This window comes from Setaria viridis, chromosome 3 (assembly GCF_005286985.2).
Source record: "Setaria viridis chromosome 3, Setaria_viridis_v4.0, whole genome shotgun sequence".
NCBI classification, from domain to species: Eukaryota; Viridiplantae; Streptophyta; class Magnoliopsida; order Poales; family Poaceae; genus Setaria; species Setaria viridis.
In genome coordinates this window covers 23,374,678-23,399,615 of record NC_048265.2, presented here as the reverse complement: position 1 = coordinate 23,399,615, position 24,938 = coordinate 23,374,678, and the positions used below count along the sequence as shown (strand labels likewise).

The 24,938-nt window shown below is 45.9% G+C and overlaps 3 protein-coding genes across 4 annotated transcripts; all 3 read left to right on the top strand.

Moving 5' to 3' along the window:
- Positions 1–1,993: 1,993 nt before the first annotated feature.
- Positions 1,994–3,233, top strand: LOC117847459 (ethylene-responsive transcription factor ERF071). Its single transcript, XM_034728676.2, has 2 exons — positions 1,994–2,244; positions 2,450–3,233. The coding sequence occupies exons 1-2, from the start codon at positions 2,145–2,147 to the stop codon at positions 2,929–2,931; spliced, it is 582 nt and encodes a 193-aa protein (XP_034584567.1). The 5' UTR covers positions 1,994–2,144; the 3' UTR covers positions 2,932–3,233.
- An 11,153-nt stretch (positions 3,234–14,386) lies between these two features.
- Positions 14,387–21,823, top strand: LOC117849540 (glyoxysomal fatty acid beta-oxidation multifunctional protein MFP-a). Of its 2 annotated transcripts, none has more exons than XM_034731113.2 (18): positions 14,387–14,547; positions 15,217–15,288; positions 15,368–15,424; positions 15,499–15,552; positions 15,642–15,709; positions 15,804–15,885; positions 16,598–16,653; positions 16,750–17,052; positions 17,127–17,213; positions 17,906–18,080; positions 18,160–18,281; positions 18,799–18,962; positions 19,034–19,288; positions 19,992–20,116; positions 20,234–20,355; positions 20,776–20,924; positions 21,021–21,159; positions 21,318–21,823. In XM_034731113.2, the coding sequence occupies exons 1-18, from the start codon at positions 14,454–14,456 to the stop codon at positions 21,351–21,353; spliced, it is 2,160 nt and encodes a 719-aa protein (XP_034587004.1). In that variant the 5' UTR covers positions 14,387–14,453; the 3' UTR covers positions 21,354–21,823. The 2 variants fall into 2 exon arrangements, with proteins under 2 accessions (XP_034587004.1, XP_034587005.1); XM_034731114.2 differs by lacking the exon at positions 14,387–14,547 and adding an exon at positions 14,555–14,717.
- Positions 21,824–23,645: 1,822 nt separating this feature from the next.
- On the top strand, positions 23,646–24,519 carry LOC117850959 (uncharacterized protein At5g01610). Its single transcript, XM_034732848.2, has one exon. It carries the CDS (start codon positions 23,727–23,729, stop codon positions 24,255–24,257), a length of 531 nt encoding a protein of 176 aa, XP_034588739.1. The 5' UTR covers positions 23,646–23,726; the 3' UTR covers positions 24,258–24,519.
- The last annotated feature ends 419 nt before the right edge of the window (positions 24,520–24,938 follow it).

Sequence of the window (24,938 nt, the reverse complement as noted above, 5' to 3'; positions counted from 1 at the left end):
CGTCGTGCCGATGGCAGCAGCTCGATGGAAAGAACGAATGTGTCTATATGATCGGTTGACGCGTTGCCGGCGGACAGAAGCAGCAGCGAATGAGCATCATCCGCGCCACTGGCAACATGCTTTAAGCCTTTTGGATTAGACAAACCAGGTTGAAATGCGATGGTACACTGAACCTTAAGATTATGCGCACCCCTTTCTCTGAACCTTAAGATTATGCGCACCCCTTTCTCTGGTTTGGATAAGTAATCACGTGCGCTACTAATCATACCCCGGCCTGCCACCCCACCTAGATCACGGGGCACATACATTGGCGTATCTGCGTATTTAATACCCAACTGAGGAGTCGGGACACGAGCAGCAGTAGCAGTAGTAGCACGTGTCACATCGAATATTTACATACTAATTAGGAGTATTAAACGTAGACTATTTACAAAACACATTACATAAGTGGAGGCTAAACAGCGAGACGAATCTATTAAGCCTAATTAATCCATCATTAGCAAATATTTACTGTAGCAACACATTGTCAAATCATGGACTAATTAGGCTTAATAGATTCGTCTCGCCGTTTAGCCTCCACTTATGTAATGGATTTTGTAAATAGTCTACGTTTAATACTCCTAATTAGTATCTAAACATTCGATGTGACGGATGCTAAAAATAAGCAAGAGGAACCAAACCAGACCTTTGTATCGGCATGACACGGCAAAGTGTGCTTGCAATAGGAAACCACGAGCAGATGCGGGCGTTCCGCGACAGTGATCACATATATGACTTCCAGTCCCATTGTTACAGGACGACTTACCATGTAGGAGTAGTACTTAAGTGGGTGTTTGATAATAGGTGCTAAACTTTAGCAATGTCATATCGGATGTTCGGATACTAATTATGAGGACTAAACATGAGCTAATTATAAAACTAATTGCAAAACCCCTGTGCTAATTCGCGAGATGAATCTATTAAACCTAATTAATTCATCATTAGCAAATGGTTACTGTAGCACCACATTGTCATATCATGGACTAATTAGACTTACTAGATTCATCTCGCAAATTAAACTCCGTCTGTGCAATTAGTTTTGTAATTAGCATATGTGATAGGTGCTAAATTTTAGCGGGGTATCCAAACGGGGCACGATGATTTCATGAAAATATACGTATGACACGGGCAAAAGGCGGATCACCGTGATCCAAAAGGAAGGGATCGCGTCGCCGGCAGGCGCACACGCGAACACGCGGCGAAGGCCGTCGGCAATCCGGTGGTCCGGCCCCGTCGCAGCCCACCGTTTCGCGCCTGGAAACCAGAGGCGGATCCGATCGCGGGGACAGTGACGGGGGACCGGCACCAAACCCCTATGGCCCTATCCATCCTTTTCACCGCGCGACGCCGAGATCGGAGATCCTCCTCACGCTGACCCCCTTCAACGCATCGTCGTCTCAGGGACGCGGCCCCGCGCGCGCGCCCCGGGCACTCGCTCGCTCACCCCCGGCCACCGCATGGATTCGCACGCCTACACGTACGAGACCTGGCCTGCACCCGCGAGCCAGGTGTCGGGCTCCGGCGCCGGGCCGGGCGGCCACGTCTCCCTGCCGCCGCGCCACTTGGTCTCCCCCCTCGGGCCTCGGCAGCCACGCGATCCGCGCGGCGCGTGCGTCCGGACACCGGCCCTCGTTCGGCGCGGCACTTTTTTCTGACGAAAGGCTACTACAGCTGCAGGGCTGCCTGCCTGCAGTAAACCGTCACACACATGGCTGGCAGGCAGGCTGCTGTAGCACTAGTCGGCCACCCATCCCGTCCCGTACGGCTGCCACTACGCAGTGGCCTGCTCTTACTACAGGGCCTCGCACGTGACGCGCGTCTCTCGTCGTCCTCGTTTCTGCTTTCAAGAAAAAGATGGAGGAGCACTGTAACAAATACTTTGCTCGCTTGCTGGACCATGATGTGGCCCGGTTAACTGTAGAAGGAGGGTTGCTATATAGGGAGGTGGTTTGGCCTCTGGTGGAGCCCCATCAGCCGGCCATCGGGACACAAAACCACACTAGTACACAACAACACTTCGCATTGTGCGGTTGCGGCCTCCCTGCCTAATCTCCTGACTGACGAGCTAGCTAGCTGTAGGAGTTGCTGCTATCCGTGGAGAAACAATGTGCGGCGGAGCCATAATCGCCGACTTCGTCCCCGCCGGCGCCCGCCGCCCGGCGACATCCTCCACCGACGACACCACCTCCGCCTCCGTCCTCTCCGGTACCACGCTGTTTCTGTTTCTGCTATTTTTAGCGCCAACCTGCCTGCTCTCTCGTCGTCTCTCCAGCAAATTCCCCGGCTCTGTCCGGACGCCCGTGCTTCGCTAAAAACAGCAGAGACGATTCCGTTTTGCAAACCTATATATACGCATGCACGGCCTGATAACATCTCGCTGATGGTGGTGGTTATGTGCCTTTCGTCTCAGGCGACGAGGAGCTGGTCAAGGCGGCGAGGCTGCCGGCGCCGGGGCGCAAGACGGCGTACCGCGGGATCCGGCGCCGGCCCTGGGGCCGCTGGGCGGCGGAGATCCGCGACCCGCGCAAGGGCGCCCGCGTCTGGCTCGGCACCTACACCACCCCGGAGGACGCCGCGCGCGCCTACGACGTCGCGGCGCGCGAGATCCGCGGTGCCAAGGCCAAGCTCAACTTCCCGCCCGCCGTCGGCCCGGGCGGCGCGCCATCCGCGGCCAAGAAGCGCCGGAAGGTCCCGGCGGCAGAGGAGAGCTCCGGGTCGTCGTCTCCGGCGGCCGCCGTCGTGGGTGCGGCGGTGGCGGACGGCGGAGGCGGAGCGGAGACGCTGCGGGACTGCATGTGCGGGCTCGAGGCGTTCCTGGGCCTAGAGCACGCCGGGGCGGAGGAGGGCGACGACGTGGAGGCCTGGGACGCCGTCGACCTCATGTTCGCCTAGGATAGTAAGATTGTTTAGCTTGTCGGTAAATAAACCAGAGAGTGATTAGGAGCAGGCTCCGCTAGTTGCTGCTGCCTGCTGGGCATAGCTGCCTCTGCCTGGCTAGAGAAGTACTTACTAGAGATAGTACCAGACTACCAGTAATGTACGAGCATCTTGTAACGCTTGATGACTGAGGCGAGTGATCTTGTGTATGCTCACGCTGGGTCACCACGTGGATGAGTGACCCATTGTCATCGAGGAGCAACGTTGTTGGTGACCTTGTATGACGCGTTACATGAATCATGAATGTTGTTAGCTCAGGCGAAAGTCTCGTGTCCCCTGGGATTTGATGTGTCTGCAAAAATCGATCTTATGCGTGTTCTGTTCTTGAAACGCAGAGAGAGAGTAGCTCGATTTGGTTTCGGCTGCAACGGCGTTCAGTTCTTCTCGATTCGATGAGGCTATTCACGGGGTGGTGGAGCTGGACGAAACTGGCAAAAATTGCCTAAGTAGACGATGACCAATTTTGACCATCGATGCTGCTGTGCGCAGCTGAGACCCATCGTCCGTCGGACACTGCAAGTCTCAGTGAACGACGCTACCGAACACAACGCTACGTCCATGCAAAATACTACAGCTCAGTTTTTTGACCCCTGCCTCGACCCCTTTTCTACTTATTTGACTCTTGACGACGTATCACATAAAAACCTGTGAATTGAATTGAACGTGCATCTAGTAGGAATGAAACGGAGGAGCCTTTCCTGCAGCTTCTGTTTCAACGCCAGCGACGTTTTGTAGTAAGCCTTGGTTCGTGGAGTACTTCTCTAAACCCAAATGGTACAAAACAATGCTGTAGAGTTTTATATATCCCAGTGGTAATACTTGGATGTATAAACTAATAAGCTTGTATAGATTTGCAGGCATTTGCAGTACAGAGCGTATGGCTTAGGACGACAGAGCCGGAGGGCATCAGTACTGTATTTCGCTCCTTCGTAGCTGCTAGCCTGCTAGCACGAACTAAAAATAATGTACTAGGAGTACATCGTACTGGCATCCCACGTTCAGTTGTTGAAATCCCAATAAAAGTTGGATACGATGTGCCAAAATTTAGAAGTGCCACATTGGATATTCGGATGCTAATTAAAAGGACTAAATATGAGCTGATTATAAAACTAAATTGCAAAACCCTATACTAATTCACGAGACGAATCTATTAAGCTTAACTAATCCATCATTAGCAAATGGTTACTGTAGCACCACATTGTCAAATCATGGACTAATTAGGCTTAATAGATTCGTCTCGCGAATTAGACTCCATCTGTGCAATTAGTTTTGTAATTAGCCTATGTTTAACACTCCTAATTAGTATCCACCCTAAACTTTAGCACCCGTCACATCGGATGTTTGATACTAATTAGGAGTGTTAAACATAGTCTAATTATAAAACTAATTGCACAGATGGAGTCTAATACGCGAGACGAATCTATTAAGCCTAATTAGTCCATGATTTGACAATATGGTGCTACAGTAACCATTTGCTAATGATGGATTAATTAGCCTTAATAGATTCGTCTCGTGAATTAGACTCTATCTGTGCAATTAATTTTGTAATTAGCTCATGTTTAATCCTAATTAGCATCCGAACATCCAATATGATCCTGCTCAAAGTTTAGCAACTCGTATTCAGTCTCAAAACACCCTCGTTAGTAGTTTGATACTCTACTCCTTTCCACTACCCCAGTCTATTAAGCTTTAAAGGGGTGTTTGGATACACCCTTCTAAACTTTAGTACCTATCACATCGAATGTTTGGATACTAATTAGGAGTATTAAATATAGTCTAATTATAAAATTAATTGCACATATGGAGTTTAATTCGCGAGACGAATCTATTAAGCCTAATTAGTCCATGATTTGACAATGTGGTGCTACAGTAACCATTTGCTAATGATGGATTAATTAGGCTTAATAGATTAGTCTCGCGAATTAGTACAGGAGTTTTGCAGTTAGTTTTATAATTAGCTCACGTTTAGTCCTCCTAATTAGCGTTCGAACATCCGATATGACCCTAATTAGCGTTCGAACATCCGATATGACCCCTCCTAAAGTTTAAGCGCATCATATCCAACCACCGTCTTAAAAGCAATGCAAGCTCAGATCGAGTACCAGACCATATCAGATCAGTCTTTGGACTACAAGTTCTAATTTCCTTGACCAAATGATCCATGGAATAATGATATACTATGATCGAGTAAGCACAAAGTGCCACCGAGGCATCGTCCAAAGTCACCGTGGCGGCACCAAACCCTACGCGCCCACCGGGGACAGCCGCCTACCCACGCCTTGACCGCCCTTTTTCCTTACGGGTTCTCTCGGTCGTCTTCGTGATTCGTGGTTTCGTGCACCGCGCGCCAGAGATGGAGCTCGATCGCGCAGGCGTCACATGGGACCGACCAGCCAAAACCGGCGGCGGGGCACACGGGTTTGCACGGCGCCCTCGGTTGGGCTGGGGCACCATCGACTCCGTTATTGTCCGAACGCGGCTACGTCTCGCACGTATCTGGTCACGACGGAGAAACTGAGGGATCCATACCGTGGAATTGATGAAGGCGTCCATTTCTCAGGCATCGACGGAAGGCGTCCGTCAACAAATGTACGTCAACTAGTGCGTGCTCATCCTATTCAAACGGCCACCATTGATGCTGCGTTAGGAAATCCCTCTGTGGTTCTTACAATATGTGCTGGTAATCACTGGTAATTATGTGCGTACCAATAGGGTTGCAAACCAGTTAAAAGAACACAAGGGTTGCAAAAGGAAAAAACAGAAGACAAGGAATATTGGCTAAACTTGTATCAACGTCAGTTCTGTATTCTCTATTCTCAGATTTGGTTTCAAGATTTTTAGCCCAGGAGTAAACAGCCCGTTCGGTGGGCTTCTGCTGCGGCGCTGGGCTTCTTCCGGCTAGGCTTTTCAGCCCAGCCGTTCGGAGCGCTTCACGGTGACGCCGTTCGAGCGGCTTCCACCGACACGGTCATCCAATTCCTCTCGCCTCCCGTCCCCGTCCACTTCCCACATACGCCCGTCGCTCTCTCTCGCTCCCTTTCCGCCGCCGCCGCTCCCTCCGCTCCCCCGCTCCCTCGCTTGCGCCCGCTCTCCGCCGCCGGCCGGCCCTCGCCTCGCCCGCTCTGTCGCGCTCGCCCGCGCGACGCCGCCGTCCCTCCCGCTTCTCCTCGCCCCCTCCGTCGGTCGGGGTCCCTCCGGATCCGCCGCCGCCGCTCCCTCCGCGCACCCGCTCGCTTGCGCCCGGTCTCCGGCGCCGCCTGGCCGTCGCGTCACCCGCTCGGTCGCGCTCGCCCGCGCGACGCCGCCGTCGGTCCCGCTGCTCGCCCCCTTCGTCGCTCGCTCCGGATCCGCCGCCGCCGCTCCCTCCGCGCACCTGCTCCCGCGCTTGCGCCCGGTCTCCGGCGCCAGCCGGCCGTCGCGTCGCCCTCTCCCTCGCGCTCGGCCGGGCGACGCCGCCGTCGGTCCTGCTGCTCGCCCCCTCCGTCGCTCGCTCCGGATCTGCCGCCGCCGATCCCTCCGGATCCGCCGCCGCAACTCCGACCGGGCGCACCCGCTCCCGCCGCCGGCGGGCCGTCGCGTGCAAGGAACGTCTCCTAGTCCGTCGCCCCCCTCCCTCCCCTTCGCTCACAGGTATGGCTGCTCCCCCATCGGATTCATGGAGATTTGGGGTGGGTGAACCATGGTGGTACGGTTTGGTTGGTAGTTTATCTTAACGCAGTGGCTTTAGTGCAGTGAACCATCGCATGATGACCATGTTCAGGTTCCATGCCACATATTGAACATGTTGCAGGAGATTAGGTGATGGCGTAATCTATTGGTTTGGACATCCGGACCATTATAGGCTAGTTTTCATATAAAAACTTTAATCTTTTGTGGCACCGGAGTTTTTCAAATTGCATCAAAAAATTTCCTATCCACTGACGATGCCGATAACCATAACACTTAACCATATTCTTGATTGTCCATTTCCAATCCTGTATTAGGTTCTTCAAATTTTAGCAAAGATTGAGCTCCTTAAATAATTTAATTAGTGGGAAGGAAATGGATAATTAATTGCATTTTTCGTGACTAGCCACTGTGGCTATGCTCTAGTGCAACAGAATTTCCAGATGGTTGCTCATATCTTGTTAAGCTAATTACAACTTAAATTTGGAATTACTTAGTGTACAAAGATGCCTTGTTTGTGCTTTAGACCAGATGTACTGATGACTGTGATAGTGATTGAAAGAAGGCATCCTTAATATGAAGTGGTGGTCAACTATTTAGCGTTTACTTAATCTTCTTATTGTTGCTACTTGATAGCATATGCTTCGTATTGTTGCATGAATAAAATGAGATGTTTTGACTATGTTAGATGTTAAACTACCTACTGCAACATTCTAGCATGGCATGCTTATTTCTATATTTTTATTGCATATCACTCTTACTTTAATTCTCAAATGAAACTAGTGTCCAAATTAAATTCAGGATAACTGATTCAAATGATGAAATTAGCACATCAAAACCTCAAATCTTTCTTTTGTGACCGTGATTGTATTTTCAACCTTCTGGTGGATTATTTTCACAGTCTGTTTTTGGTTCTCACCTTTCCAGGCGACTGATACAAGGCTACTAGCAGGCCAACCGCTAGGAAGTACCAACGGTGCCCACACTGGCATCGTCATCGACTTCGTCGTGCTCTCCCCCACCGGTGTACCCGTACAGTTTCCGCCACAAACGCGCCAAGACACCTGCTAAGGCAAGTAACATATCCAGTAATTTTAGATTGTTTAGTTGTACGCAGCTCCTGGTTATCCGTAGCTCGGTGCCATATAATTGCAGCTCCTGTGTACTCAAATGAATAATCGTGCCAGCTGGGATGAGGGCACGACGAAAACTTTGCTGGACTTGTGCATTGCTCAGAAGAACCAGTTCAATTGGAGCAACAGATGCCTCACTAAGTTGGGATGGAAGAACGTGTACTCAGGCTTCAGGGCACAAACTGGGTTGCATTTGGGCAGCGAGCAGCTGTAGAACAAGCTCAACAACATGAGGAGGGCATTCCACAGCTGGCTCGCCTTGCAAAACAAATCTGGTTTAGGGCGTGACACACAAACTGGTGGTGTTTCTGCTGATGCCACCTATTGGGAGGAGGACGAAGAGGTACGTCCTATGCCAGGCCCCTAAGTTACTCGGCATCTTGTTTGTACTTTTATGTGTTTGGCCTTGATCAGTTACTGTTGCTTCAACATTGCAGGACACCACTGGTGGTGATGCCCCACCGAGGTCCCAACCGAGTTCCCAGCCGACTTCTGTTAAGCCTCCACCTTTCCTCGACAAATTGTTTGAGTTGTTTGGCCATGAACCCCAAGACAGGGGCACCTTGCTGATGGCAGGAGGTATTCGTGAGGCAACACCTAGCGTGGGGACTGAGGGTAATGCAGCAGACTTGGACCAGGATCCCCCGCCTGCTAGTAGTGCTCGAGCCATGTCCAAACGGCCGGCCCGGGAATACTCTGTGGACAGTCCTACGAAAAAAAGAAGTGACAACTTGGAGCAGTACATCAGGGAGCTATCCGACAGTGTGGCAAAAAGGAGCCAGCAACGTGCTGCCCGGGGGGAAATGGTTCATTGTATGCAGCTCCTGAAGGAAGATGGTATACAGGAGGGGTCTCCGCTTTATTGCCAGGCTTTGTATTTATGTACTAAGAACGCGGAGTATCGGACGGCGTTGACGGAGATGACAACGAAAGAGGGCCGAATGAACTGGATACAATTCAACTGGGACATGTTGAACAAGAAGTGATTGTGGCATGACTTTAATTTATCGTAGTGTTGTGTACTGATCGGTTTCGAAAATAATGTTTGCACTTGTGTTAAGTTCCTGTAATGTTAGCTTATGTAACATGTCTTGTCCGTTGAACATTTCATTTTAGTGCTAGTTAAATTCCTTTCAAGTTTGATGTCGTCCATGCTCAGCAATTTATTTCAAGTTAAATTGGATCAGTAGTTTCTGTTAAGTTCCTTTCAGTACTTTCTGTTAAGTTTTCAAGTTTTCAAGTTAGATCAGTACTTTCAAGTTAAGTTTTCAAGTTTTCTGTTAAGTTTTCAAGTTAAGTTCCTTTCAAGTTAAATTCCTTTCAAGTTGGATCAGAACTTTTTTACCTTGTGTCATTTAACATTGCTTTGAAGTTATTTGGAATTTTGATATCTGTTGTGTTAATCTTTTGAACAGGTAGTTCAGTAGAGCCTTGGTGGCCCTCCGCTCATCAGTAGCAGGAGCATTGGTTCAATTCTGCGGCAGCTCAAGGAAGGGGGAGAGGGAACTTTACAGGCACTGCACAGGTTCAAAAGAAATGGATATGTATAATTCGGTGCAACTACCTATGTGTAAGGTGTGTTTGTTGATGCCCCTCCGATTGTGCATGCACAGGTTGAATCAAGTATGAGTAGTGCAGAGGAACAAAACAGTGACACCGACAGCGACAGCAGCTCCGTGTTCGATCTAAAGTGTTTAGCAGGAGCTGCAGCCGCACATGCGGAGGTTCACAGCATTCAGCGTCGTGGGCGGAACCCGCCAGTTGACCTGCCACGCATGACGGGACGGCAATGGGTTGAGCTGAACCTGCGGGACAGGCGGCGGTGCTTCGATAATTTTCGTATGTATCCCGACACGTTCCTTCAGTTGCATGACATGTTGGTTAGCAATCATGGATTGAAAACGTCGCAAGGGGTAGAATCTGTTGAGGCTTTAGGTATGTTCGTGTGGGCGTGGGCGACACAATAGGCTTGCCGGCAAATTAGAGAAAGATTTGATCGGAGTTTGGACACAGGTAGTAGGAAGATGGCGCATGTGGCAAATGTAATGTTTTCATTTGCCCAGACAGTCATCGCTCCGAAGGATCCTGCTTACTCTAAGGTGAATCATAAGCTCAACCAATATGCACCGTTCTTTGATGGGTGCATAGGTGCTCTAGACGGTACGCACATTCCAGTACTGGTCGGGCGTGAGTCCCGTTTGGATTTTATTAACAGAAAAGGGTGGACGAGCTTCAATGTGTTAGCTATAGTCGATATGGACATGTGCTTCACGTATGTAGGAGCGGGGAGGGCAGGATCCTGTCACGACATGGCGGTGTTGCGGGATTGTATGGCGGCACCGAACTACCCTCATCCACCTGCAGGTATGGTACTTGACTAATTACGCACATGAAGCTGCAATTGCAAAATGTGGTGCACTAATGTTGAATATTTTTGATTATCTGTAGGCCGATATTATTTGGTCGACTCGGGCTACGTAGTTCGAGAAGGGTATCTGGGGCCGTATCAAAATACCAGGTATCACTTGGAGGAGTTTAGCAAAGGTCGGCGGACACATTGGAGGAGAAATTCAACTTTCACCATTCCAGTCTTCGCAATGTGGTCGAACACGCATTTGGAGTGCTGAAATCCAGGTGGCACATTCTGTGGGAAGTTCCACTATACTCTTGAGATTGGCAAACGAAGCTTGTTATTGCTTGCTTTGCACTCCATAATTATTTGCTGGACCTTGCCGATGCAAGTAATGCAGGTTCGACCATGGCGCGAGCTTCGGACTATGGGGTGTCCGAATGGGTGGAAGCAAATGCTACTCCTGATATGGCCAGTGTACGAGATTGGATTGCGGCGGGAATCTCTTTGATGTAAATGATGGGTGTATGTTGTGTACGTTAATGTTGTAATTTGTATGTAACCAATTGTAGTAGTTGTTGTGTACGTTCGTAACCTCCAGTGGGTTGGTTATGTTTGCGCGACAATATTAAAATGTTGTAGATCCTTTTACCGTTAGAAATTTAATTTTCGAACGTAGCAGCGCATCCGTAGGGAAAACAGACCGAAAATTGCTAAGGAGCAGCTGCCACCGCTCCCTCGCTCGCATCCGTAGGGAAACAATTTATTTTCTTTATTCGTAACTACCTTACATTTTTTAATTCTCAATAATTTCCGAATGATCTGTAGTCCCACGGCTGACAATAGTTTGATTTTATAAAAAAGAATAGCCAAATAAGACTTGCTAAATTATTTGGTGGATAAATTCTTTTGGAAACAACATAGATACTTGTTTGCAGGTAATACTGACTAACTCCAGTTTGAAGCAGAAGTGGCTTCGGCCGTTGGAAGCAGATGAAGCCGCAAGCAGCAGCTAGCAGCTGCGCTGCAGCCGCTAGCAGCAGAAGCCAGCAGCGGCAGCCGCTACTAGCTCTGCCGAACGGGGTGAAAGTCCGCTCTGGTTCATTATCGCAGAGCCCAGTCAGCTCAACGCGCATGCACGCCGCGCTGTGCGGTCCCGCACTGAGCCCAGCCCACAACTACAGAAGCTACGGCAAATCTTCTCTGAAAATTAGAAGCTACGGCAAATCAGGCGGTAGAACTAGAAGCATGGTCGCAATCGCATGGAGTAGGAAAACAATCACATGAATCATCAACCTGCCTAGATCATATTGAGAATTGCCCTAAGTACATATGGCAGATTCGTTGTTGAGACGGCATGCATCAATTTGATTGACGCTCAGTGAATCAATTGCTCCATCACACAGTGGAAAGATCTCTCTGATACCATGTATTATTCTATTCACTCGGGTGACCCAACCTAGCCCCGCGGGGAGCCGTGATCCATGAATCTTCGGGGGTGTTTGGAGGCTAACCTTTAGCTCCTGTCACATTGGATGTTTGACAATAATTAGAAGTATTAAACATAGGCTAATTACAAAATTAATTGCATAACCCCTAGGCTAAATCACAAGACGAATCTATTAAGCATAATTAGTCCGTGATTTGACAATGTGGTGCGACAGTAACCATTCGCTAATGATGGATTAATTAGGCTTAATAGATTCGTCTCGCAATTTAGCCTAGGGGTTCTGCTCTTAGTTTTGTAATTAGCTCATGTTTAGTTCTCCTAATTAGCATCCGAACATTCGATGTGACAGGGTTAAAGTTTAGCTCCAGGTGTCCAAACGCCGCCTTCGTCACATCTCGCAAGCTAAGTAAGAAAGGTGAAGCACAACACCGTACGTCCCAACTCACCCCAACATGGGCGTCAGCGTCCTCGGCACCCGCCACCGGGTCGCCGCCGTCATCGTCCTGGGGCTTGTGCTGCTTGCTATGGCAGTGACAGCGGCGACGAGAGAGGTTCCCGGTGGCGGCGATGGTGGTGATGTTTCGCTCGAGCATAATAACGTCCCTAGCGGCCAGAACCCGGGCTCCAACGGGCTCCAACAGCCTGCCTCTGCCGCCCTACGAGGTCGCGTTGCCATGGAGGCAGTGAGCGCTTCTAGTTCTACCCACCAGTCCCTCCGGTAAAGGTGAGAAGGGCATGGAGGAGATCATCAAGCAAAGGCTTGGCAAAACTGCTAGTCTGCTAGAGCTAACTAGTGCTAATAAGGTAACAAGTTTTTTTCCTCTTCCGGTTAGGCCGGTCAGCGCACCGTACTATGCCTTTCGTTTCGTTTTTATAGTCTTGTTTCTCTGTACTCTTCGGGGCGTTTGGTTCATTTTGCTTATTTTTAGCATGTGTCACATCGAATATTTAGATACTAATTAAGAGTATTAAACGTAGACTATTTATAAAACCTATTACATAAGTGGAGGCTAAACGGCGAGACGAATCTATTAAGTCTAATTAATCCATCATTAGCAAATATTTACTGTAGCAACACATTATCAAATCATGGAGTAATTAGGCTTAATAGATTCGTCTCGCCGTTTAGCCTCCACTTATATAATGGATTTTGTAAATAGTCTACGTTTAATACTCCTAATTAGTATCTAAACATTCAATGTGACGGGTGCTAAAAATAAGCAACCAGAATCAAACCAAGCCGTTCTTTGTCTTGAGTCATGTTGGTTTTCTTCAGAATCAAACCAAGCCGTTCTTTGTCTTGAGTCATGTTGGTTTTCTTCAGCTTCGTCTTGTACCTGTATCTGTGCGTGTTTTCCTTGCTGGAGATCCTGTGTAATCAACAACCACGATCATCAGAAATGTTCACACGACAAGAGCATAAAGCAGAGGAACTGAGGAAGGGGAGGAGGAGAACAAGAGAACTCCTATCTAGCTTTCACAAGCCAGATAGTTTTAGAGTTTAGATAGTTACAGAGTTTAGATCTAGCAGAAGCTCATCAACACCTCTTTTTCTTCCTCCTGTTGCTTCCCCTCCCCATCGCCACCTCCATTGCGTCGGCCGACTGGTGACGAGCGTGTCACCGTGCCAACCGCCCACCAACCACAGTTACCCCTCCGGCTTGCTCTTCCTAATCCGGCAGTGCTCCTCACCCCCGCTACCGGCCACTGCCCCACAAGATGTCCGGCATCGCTGCCTCACCTCCGCCGCCGGCCAACCCACCACCTCCGTAGCCGCTGCCCTCCTCCTCTAAGGCCGGTGGCCATTGGAGCCCTCGAAACCACGGAACCCTAACCCTAACCTCCGCCGCCACAATCGCACCCTACCGGCCTCGACCACCGGCGGCTGGCGACGAGCTCGCCGCTGAGCCGCTCCCACCCACCATCCACCCGAGCGGCGATCTGTCATTAGCTTGAGCATAAGGGAGTGTTTGGATACCCCAGACTAAACTTTAGTCCTATCACATCGGATGTTTGCACACTAATTAGGAGTGTTAAATATAGTCTAATGATAAACTAATTGCATAAATGAGGACTAATTAGCGAGACGAATCTATTAAGCCTAATTAGTCCATGATTAGCCTATGTGATGCTACGGTAAACATGTGCTAATTATAGATTAATTAGGCTTAACATATTCATCTTGGGAATAAGCTCTCTTTATATAATTAGTTTTATAATTAGTTCAGAATTAGTCCTTCTTGGTATCAAATATTCAATTTGACTCGGACTAAAAATTAGCTTGGTGCAGCGATCGGCGTCACGTCACAATCCCAATGCCGCACCCACCGTCGTCTCCACCTGGAAGATTAATAATTAGCGTGAGCCACGTGATGTGATACGCACGCCAACCTCCGCATGATTCGCACAACACTGACGTCACACCACTGCGACCGCAATGAATTTTCTTTTGAAGTCGCATTTCGTATTTAAATGGTTTTAGACCAAATAAGTTTTGACCAACAAATCATTTACAGGTTCAGTGCATAAGAACTATGAACATATGTTTCTAGATTAATAAGTCATTGTCTTCAAACTATATCAACACTAGTTTGTGAAAAAAAAAGATGGTCGCAATTTATCTTAAAAAAGGCTATGTCTAATAAAAATAAAACTACATTGCATTTGCATTTTTATTACATACTGATTCCGTACGAGAGGGACCTCCCCCCGTTGCGCAGGGAACAGTGTAGCTGATGCCACAGCCTGGCCCGTTGGCCGACGTGGCCGTCACAAACATTAGCCTTTTGCCCATAAAACCCAACTGGGACCGGAATCCTCCACGAATTGTTCCTGCTCCGGCCCCGCCGCGCTGCCGCTGCCGCTGCCGTTGCCGGAGATGGCGAAGGGCACCACCGCCATGGAGGTGCGCGCGGACGGCGTCGCCGTCATCACCATCTCCAACCCGCCCGTCAACGCCCTCTCCTTGGACGGTACTACTCGTATCCCTTCACCCCCAGCCCCCAGGCTCCCAGACCTGCCCCCCATCTCCCGCGCACGCTCCGTGATTGTCTCCCATCCCCCCTCGTTTTTGGGTTCGTCGGTTCGGGGACTGTGTGGGAGTGCTCTCGGGTTCAATCGGCCTTCGATTCGCGCTGCAACGGTAGCCATTGGGGGATTATCTGTTATGTGTGATCCAGACTCGCCTGTGGGCTGTAGCAGCACCATAGCAATGCCATTACCTGCTAATGTATTTTGCAATTCTGCCTCGCCCAATCAGACTTTTACAGTCAACCCTCCCGTTCCTTGACCAACGCCTTTGTTCCCGTCTTGCTATAGCCGTCTTTTGGAGTATATGCTTTTCTCTGGTTTATTAACAAGTCAACTTATGCTTGCTTTGGCTGTTTCCTCATCCCTTGATGGTTCAGTCCTACATGCTCTATAATTCAGAATTTCTGTTTGGCTGCCTTCATAAAGTAATTTAGCAATAGTGACGTTCTACTTGCTATGTGCAACTGCTAAAAATTGGTTTTCTACTCTCATAGAATAGAACTCTGCAACGGTTTTAACCAGTTCCCCCTCTAGATACCATGTTTCCCCAAATTAAAACCATTGATCACGAATGTCCGAGTATGATAGTCCCCCTTGTTTATTTTTTGCAGCCATAGCCAGTTTGCAGAGGAACTATGCGGAGGCTCTAAGCAGGAGTGATGTCAAGGCAATCGTCCTCACTGGTATTTTCTGGAAAAAGAAGAGTTCTTGTTGAGCATCTTGTGCCAGTGCTGTTCTTCTAGTGTTTCACATGTTCTGCAGGTGCCAAGGGGAGGTTTTGCGGTGGATTCGATATAACTGCATTTGGAAAAATGCCAAGTAAGATTGAGGTCGAGTGTCTAGTGTGTTGTTTCCCTTTTCATTCCCACAACTAAATGTTTTCATATCACCAGAAAACGAGAAGCCTGGATCCATGTCGATTGATTTCTTGAGTGACATAGTGGAAGGTAACTTCTCATGCTGTTGCTCTAAAGCATGCATGTACATAGGCAGAGAATTTCCATTATCTTTGGCATTGAGTGTTTGGTGCTGCCAGATGCTTGCAAACCGTCAGTGGCTGCTATAGATGGCATTGCTCTGGGTGGCGGATTGGAGGTTGCAATGGTATGCCTAGGTTATTTGGTTGGATCATGGTTTAGTCTGTTTGCTGCACTTTTTCTTAAAACTATGTGGTAATTTGTTACCTCCTTCTGTGAAGGTTTGCCATGCTCGTATTTCAACACCATCAGCTCAACTAGGGCTGCCTGAACTCCAACTTGGGATCATTCCTGGACTGGGAGGTAATCTCAACTCCCAACATTTACTCTCACTAACGCCCCAATATCTGCTCAAAGTATCCTATTTGTGCTGTGTCAGCCTTAAGCCTGAAGCCCTGAACATTAATATGTTAACTGCACCTATCTCCTTTTGGGAAGGGCCCATGTTATATTTAGATTTCCATGATGAATAGGGTATGAAAGCATTAACAGCATAAAAGTAGAATTAAATCAATTTGGGTCCGATAGCAATGCTCAATGACGCTAACAATTCAACTAGGTTAGCAATTGAAAATTTGCTGCACATAATGGAACCATAACTGTTGGAATTACCTGCTCCAAACAGGCCCGAGATGTTCAAGTGAATGAACACCACCTACAATTCCATATAACAGGAAGTGGGAAGTAGAAAGGAACAGGATGCCTGACCTACTAGCATAAGTTCTTTTGAAGTGCTCCTGCTCTAACTAAATATTCGTTTAAAAGAGCATGCACTGGGCATAATATTCCTTTAAAATAGCAACAGTTTACCCCCAAAAGTTAGTAGTTGTTACATAGTTAGGATTCAAAATTTATGATGTTTAAATTTACATTTTATCATCTGCTGTAACAAGATAAGATAATGCCAAGGGGTGTCTTTCTTATCCTTGCATTTTTTATTCTATTTCTCAGCCAAGGAGATAGAGTCTGCTTTGTTTTCTTGGTCACCATCTTTAAAGGTCTTGACTTGTTGCAGGAACCCAACGGCTTCCCCGCCTTGTTGGCCTCCAAAAAGCCCTTGAGATGCTGTTGGTAAGATTACTTGTATCTAATAAGTTGCAGATCTGGTCATGACAGAAACCTACATGAGACTGTTATTGATTTTGGACTAGTATGTTATCTTAATAGATGTCAAAGGCAATAAAAGGAAGGGAGGCACATGAACTCGGTTTAGTTGATGCCATAACTTCAGCTAACGAATTGGTCAACACTGCCTGTTCCTGGGCTCTAGAAATTGTTGAAAAAAAGAGACCATGGTTCAAGAGTCTCTACAGAACTGATAGGCTTCCAGATCTTGTGGAAGTAAGGGATATTCTTAAATTTGCAAGAGTTCAAACAAAAAATGAGGCTCCTAATGTTCCGCATCCCATAGTTTGCATTGATGTTATTGAAGAGGGAATAGTCTCTGGGCCTCGTGTTGGCCTCATGAAGGTAAATCACCAGCTGGTGTCTTTTTTTAAAAGGTTTGCCCAGGTGGTTCTTAGTGTATGTTTGTTTTCTAACAGGAAGTGCTCTCCGCAAAAATGCTTCAGCAGACTCAAACAAGCAAAAGCTTAAGACACATTTTTTTCGCTCAGCGTGCTACTTCAAAGGTTGGTAGAACTACAATGATCAAAGCCTTTTTTTTTCTCAAATGCGCAGGAGAGCTATGTATCATTGCATTAAGATAGGAGAATAAAGGCCAAAATAGCCATACAAACACACACCTTATATATTTAGATTACATACGCACCCGTTCTAGATTGCCTTATCTTTTCTTCTCTCTCTCCTCTAGAAGATAGTACTGATGGTGGGTCCCACTTCCACATGTCGTCCACATCAGCAAACCACCAACCAAAACCGCTAGATGGTCAAACGTGAACGGTTTTAACAGTTGGGTGGTCAAAGATTCCTGGTTTTCGAGTTTAATGGTCGAAACCAAACCGAGGCAATAGTTGGATGGTCAAAAATGGACTTTTTCCTTATTTTAAATCCTTTTTATGTATGAAAAATTGCCATGCTCATGTTTTTTAATCAATTATGTTCAAGTTCAAAACAGAATAAAGTGGAGTAAGTTCATTTATTTTCATTTTATTGATAAATCAAGTTTTGGTCTGAAATCGCACTTCACTCCTGTGTGTTTATGATGTAGTGCATGATTTTTGTTATTCCAGTAAGCTCCTTTTCGTTTTTCAAGTATTTTATAGTATATAGTTGTGTACCTCAAATTAAAATGGTAATTATGCTTTTCTTAGTGAGCATACTAGCTTTCATTTATCTGACCATATCAACCTATCACCACCAGATTCCAAACATTACCAACATAGGTTTGACACCACGGAAAATAAAAAAGGCAGCTATTGTTGGGGGTGGTCTAATGGGATCTGGAATTGCAACAGTGTTGATATTGAACAACTTCAAGGTTATCTTGAAAGAAGTAAATGAACAGTCCTTATCTGCAGGCATTAACAGAGTTAAAGGTAGACCTTTGTTTTTCCATTTCATTAATTTTGTTGGGACTGTCTTCATAGTTTCTCAGGAGTTTGTTCGTCTGTCCAGGCAATCTTCAGAGTTTTGTCAGACAGGGACAACTTACCAAAGAGGATTGTGAAAATAAATTTTCCCTAGTATCTGGTGTTCTTGACTATGAACAGTTCAGAGATGCAGATTTAGTCATTGAGGTAGATCCAATATCTATGTTCAGCTTTTTTCTTATTTACATACTATGAGATAGAACTAGAATGGGTTATGCAGCTTTGTCACCTATAATCCTATATGAGTGGTGGATTCAGAACAAGTTATATAATACGTGTTTAGGTTTAACTAGTTAAGTGTTTCTCATATAATCAGTATCAAGCAAACATCTAAGAAAAAAACTAGTTAAGTGTTTCTTGTATAATCAGTATCAACTATCAAGCAAACATCTAAGAAAAAAAACAAATGCATTGCTTATCTGAGGGTTAAGGATGAAAATTTTGTAATGGCAACTTGCACAACTCTTGATTCTTGAGTCTTGGCAGTACATTTGATAACAATAATTATGTTCTTTCCTCAAAAGTAGCTATTGGCTTTTTTCTTACTTGTGTAGAGTAACTTATAATATTCATTGCACCCTTATTCTACCTAATCTGAAGTATTTACTCATTCAAAAAATAAAATAAAATCAGTGGACAGTAATCTTGATGGCTACATGGACAGGCAGTTATTGAGGATGTATTGCTGAAGCAGCAAATATTTTCTGACCTTGAGAAGTACTGCCATCATAATTGCATATTTGCAACAAACACTTCAATGATAGACCTGAACTTAATGGGCCAGAAGACAACTTCTCAGGATCGCATCCTTGGCACACACTTCTTTAGGTAGTGCGTTATGCACCTATATTCTGTTCCCTTTTCTCAACCCATGTATCTAATTGATCCATAATTTCCAGTCCAGCTCATGTCATGCCACTGTTGGAAATAGTTCGTACCCATCAGACTTCCTCGCAAGTTGTTGTGGACTTGCTTGATGTGGCAAAGAAGATACGGAAGACAGCAATAGTTGTTGGCAACTGTACAGGTTTTGCTGTCAATCGGGTGTTCTTTCCTTACAGTCAGGCAGCTTCTTTTCTTGTTGACTATGGTCTAGATGTGTATCACATAGATCATGTGATCACACAATTTGGAATGCCAATGGGGCCCTTCCGGTAAGCAGTTAAAATATGGTTTTAGTTCCTGTTTGCAGGAATTGTAGGGTCTGCTGTGAGTTGTCTATAACTATGTACTCTTTCCATTATAATTAGTTTTGATGAAGTAGCTTCCTGCATTAAAAGGATCAAGAATGTGGCCTTGCCTTTTGATGCCATAGGAACCAAATAGGTTCTCAATCCTTTTACAAAGAATGATTGTCTGTTTACTAAGTCGGGATATGCACTACTACTGTTTCCTCTGCTATCTGTCACATGGGGTCCTCGTTTTCTTCCATGTCACTCTGTTCAGTTATTCCATCTTCAACCTGATAACTCTGTAGTATTTAACTCTGGCTAGGTAGGAATTGTGGGCTGAACATTTCCATATAATTTTCGTGTTCTGCACTTAACCTATCGTTATTTCTTTCCTTCCGGTAGAATGTTGTTGGACCAATACAAATATGTAATGTAGAATGCATCATGGCGTGTATTCTTCCTAAATATAACTTTTAGAATTCATCTACATACCATTTGCTTAGGTACTGGTGGTATTGCTCTTTCCCTTATTTCCTCCAATCACTTGCATTATGTAAGGCAGTAGCAATATACCGTAGTTGTCCAGTTCAGATTCAATGTTACTCTTGTGATACCTTCATGCTTTGTCAGGGTAGATAGCTGTTTAATTGACAGTGAGTTCCTTTTGTGTCAATTCTTTGTACAGATTAGCTGATCTTATTGGCTTTGGTGTTGTTACTGCCACAACAAAGCAATATTTCCAAAGTTATCCTGAACGATGTTACAAATCAATGCTGCTGCTTCAGATTATGCTCGAAGATAATAGGACAGGTTATTTGGGCTGAAATACATTGGCACATAATTTGTTTCGAACTACGAGTCCATGTGAGTTTGTTCTTATAAAAGCTGCTGCTTGTGGTGATATTTTCTTTGTGAAACACTATTCAGGTGAATCTTCTCGTAAGGGCTTCTATGTATATGACCATAAGCGAAAAGCATCTCGAGATCCTGATTTGAGAAAGTATGTTGAGAAATCAAGGGACATGGCGGGTGTAAAGCAAGATCCTAAGGTCGTATGCTATATCTTGCTCTGCTTATAAGGAGGATCTGCATGTGTTTATTCTTTTCTCTGTCCACTTCTCTAGATGGTCCGAAACAAATGCAGAACAGGCTGTGGCGAATTGCTGATAATTGTGAAAAATAGATGCCTTGCTAAAGCAATTTAAGTAAAAAAAATATAACTCTTTCCTTTACGAGGAAGTAACAAAATAGGTTTGCAAGGAACTATCTGGTTACTTATCCCTTATTCTAAAAATGAACAAAAATAACGAGTAAGAAAATTTCACGGTTTGGAGTTTGCTCGTTTCTTATCAACCATTTTAGACTCTTAAATGCTAATCTCTTTTACATTATACTTAATAATAGCTTTAATTTTTCGCTGTTTTAACTTAAGACATCTCACATCTAACAGTTGATTTATTTTCCCTCAGCTGATGAAATTAACAGATAATGACATTGTGGAGATAATCTTGTTTCCTGTGGTGAATGAAGCCTGCCGAGTGCTTGATGAGGGAATTTCTCTGAAAGCATCTGACCTCGATGTAGCTTCGGTTATGGGAATGGGTTTCCCGTCCTACAGGTCCAATGAGTTATATTCTGTATCACTCTCATTGTTTCCCCTCTTTATGTCGATGCTAATTGGTATGCCCTCCATACGGCTACTATTTTACACCAGGGGTGGAGTGATGTTTTGGGCTGACTCACTTGGCGCAAAATACGTGTACGACAGACTGGAGGCATGGTCGAAGGATTACGGGGAGTTCTTCAAACCCTGCGAATATCTAGCTGCAAGAGCTCGTCAGGGTGCATCTCTGGTAAAAGACCTACAGTTTCTTTTCCTTTAACTTCGTTGATGCATCTATTTCCTTTAACTTCGTTGATGCATCTATGCATCCTGTCAAATGAACTTTTCTCGTACTAAATTTTCATGTTGATTGAATCACCTAAATTTGTGTTCCTGAAACTACTGCAGGCTGCCAAGCTTGACAGTGCTAAATCACGGCTCTAGGGTTTCACTGTTCATTTGCCCAGTCGTGGTTATTAGTTTATACAGAGTTCGGTCCCACTGTTTCTCCAAATTCAAGTACATGCTGTTGCCAAACACCCGCAAGCATCAGGAGTTTGATTGTTACAATCATGCAGTTGCAAAAGATGCACAGGGAACAACACTGGAACGGAATAGGAAGGTCTAGCGATTGTATGGGCCTTCCTGGAACTGCTGTGGGTCTAAATATTGTGCACAATCTGTGGAGGTGATGTCTGCAGAGAACAGTTCCAGGGAGCTCCTCCTAAACGTTGTAGGGGGTTGTGGACTTTGTTTACAGGGAATTCCTGCTAAATCTAGGAATTCATGGTCACCAGTGTCTGTCCGGTGCGACATTTCAGCTCTGTTGCTCGATAAGTACAAGTTTCATACGGAGTATGTACGTAACATGCGATTGTATACCAAAATAATGCACCGAGCCGCGTATTGTTTTCCCCGCTTTTTCATTGTACGGCATGCGCTCCAGCACCAGCGCGTGGGCCCCATCTTATAGACCGCACATTGTGCAAAACGAAATAGCTAAATTATAGATTACTCCTGTGGGACTCGCACCCCTTTGGCAATATACATTGCCCATGCCCTTAACTATAATCCTCTAAATTCTACTCCCCTGTTCCGATTCTACTTCGTCTGTTCCAAATTAAACATCATTCTAACTTTTTTAGAGGATCAAAATATCCGAGTTGTCCTTTCGTTCCAAATTAAAAGTCATGCCAATTTTCTTAGAGAGTCAAAGCATTTCAAAGTTGACCAAGTTTATTATATAATAAAGTACTAACATTCATGATACCTCAAAATAACAAGTTACCCTGAGATGCTTTGATACCTCCAAATTACAAGTTGCTCCAACTTTTTTGAGAGTCAAATCATCTGAAGTTTGACCAAATTTATTATACAATAAATTACTAACATTTATGATATCAAATAAGTCATAGTATATCTATTCGGTGTCATAAACTTTTATGATTATCTTTATAATTTTGATCAAATATAAAATGGTTTGGCTCTCTAAGAAAGTTGAAATGAGTTATAATTTGGACAGAGGAAGTAACATATAACTGATAATTAATGTAACTGATAAGTAATAAGATGATTGGAATTTTTAATATTCCCGAATGTGTGCGCGACTGCGCGTCCACGGTCCACCTCACGCTGCTCGATGAAATTAAAGACACGGCGATGTAATAAACGGGTATAGAAGATTGGGGGGGGGGGGGGGGGGGGGGGGGGGGGGGGCGGGGGCGGGCGCAGCTGCCTTCCGCGTCACAGGCCACGTTAGGTCGTGGTAGATACGTGTCACGCAGTGCAAGTTGCTTTTAATTTCAACGTGGTTGACGTGCGCACACAAACATTTTACGGCTTTACTTCGCTTCAGCTCGAAGGCTTTCACCGTCAGTAGCGAAAACCTAACCGGTAGTTAAAAGTTCGCACCAGACCAATATCCCCTACACACGATTACAAGGATTGGATTGTAGTCATAGAAAGCACATGTGTATGAAGTGTGCAGAAGCTCATTCAATAATCTTAGGGACACGCAGACTTTCGTGTGTAGATGCTAATCCCGGTTGAAAGGGAGAAAGAATATTCTCGCGCTTGCATGAAAGGATGCCATGCACTAACCTGGCTTGCACAAGCATCCCACTAAAGTCATCTCTGTTCGGCTTTATTTTGAACCAGACCTGCTTTGGATAGTACTGGATCTGAATTCAGATTTCTGAACAGTTACCTCATCCAAATAGGTGCAAATAGTTGCATTTATACAGTGCAACAGTGCAAAGCACTCTGCAATAATGGAAATATATGTGTACTCTATTATTATCAAGCACCAAATTAAAAGTTTGTTTTGATGTAATGTGTACGACAGTCACCATTACATAACAAAATTGAACTACAGTCTATCAGAACTTTCATGAAATTTTGCTACAATATAGTCAAGGAGGAGATGAAGATGAAAGTACTGGATATTATACCCTACCATAATTGATCGAATAAAATTACAACGTGACACACTTGTTGTGGAGAAAAAATTTAATCTTTTTGCACCTTGTTTTAGTTGGCATTTTTTAAAAACTTGTTTTAATTGTAATAATCGATCTAAATTTGTGTTGACTTTGATGTTAAAAATAGGGCCAAATTTTGAAACTTGAGAGTTTAATCCTCCTTTTTGCTAGCAGATTGTTGCCATGAGTAGATTGGGTTGGTTGACCAGGCTGTGTGTAGGACCCGGCGTTTAAAAGCGACACATTGCAGGCTACAGGCCCCTCCTTCCCAACGCCCAGAAAAAAAATCCCCAAACCAAACCAAAGCCCCCCACTCCGCTCTCCTCCCAAATCCGCCATGCTCCCGCACCGCCTCCTCCTCCTCCTCGCCGTCGCGGCCGCGGCTGCGGCGGGCGCCGCCGCCTCCGCTAAGCCCACCGCCTACGAGGCCCTCGCCGGCTTCGACTTCCCCCCGGGGATTCTCCCTAAGGGCGTGGTGGCCTACACCCTCAACAACGCCACGGGCGCCTTCACGGCCACGCTCGACGCCTCCGCGTCCGGCGCGGGCTCCTCCGTCTGCGAGTTCTCCATCCAGGGCTCCTACTCGCTCCGCTACCAGACCAAGATCACCGGCAAGATCAAGCCCGACCACCTCACCGACCTCCAGGGCGTCTCCGTCAAGGTCCTCTTCTTCTGGCTCAACATCATCGAGGTCACCCGCCACGGCGACAACCTCGAGTTCTCCGTCGGCATCGCCTCCGCGGACTTCGGGATCGAGAACTTCCTCGAGTGCCCCACCTGCGGCTGCGGCTTCAACTGCAACGACCTGCTCATGCTCCAGAAGCAGGGGGCCACTACCGCCAAGCTACGCCTGCGAGGTGCGTTCTAGAATTCCACTCCTGCAGGTTGAAGGGATGCCACTTATGTAAGCTGCTACTGCTAGTTATGTACGTCTTAGTAGATGGGTTAATAAAGAGAGGAAGGATGAAAGGTCCCAGCTTTTAGATGTGGGATGGGATAGCAAGTTCAGGACTCAGATTTCATGTATCGCCAACTGTTTCAGACAGTTTAGGGACAACTTGAGAAGTAACTAAGATCTTTCGGATCTTTTAATTTACAAGTCTATGGAAGTTATAATCTTTCCCCTGTGATGTCTGCTGCATGTGAATGAGTTTCTATATTTGGGGGTTGTTCAATCCCTTGGTTGTGGATGCTGTGCTTCAGTTGTCTGTTGTGGTTGTTTCGTTGTACACTTAATTAGTTTCTTATTTCCATGAGAAATGAAGCCTTTGAGCGAGCTTAAATCAGTAAATTGTTACTTCACAAGAACAACACTTTTGTTGGTACTGTGATTCCAGAGGGAATGAGATATTTAGAAGTCAGTTCAGCTTCTTTTTTTCCCCCTAAAAAGGGGGAGCTGCTACAAAATTTTGCATTGCAACAATATATCAAGTTACTGATAGGTTTATTTTGTTTCTAGTTGGAAAATAATGATGTGAAAGATGATAAAAATTCTATTGATGTGTATTTAAGTTTTAGACCTTGTATACTGCTTCGCCCACAGGTTGTT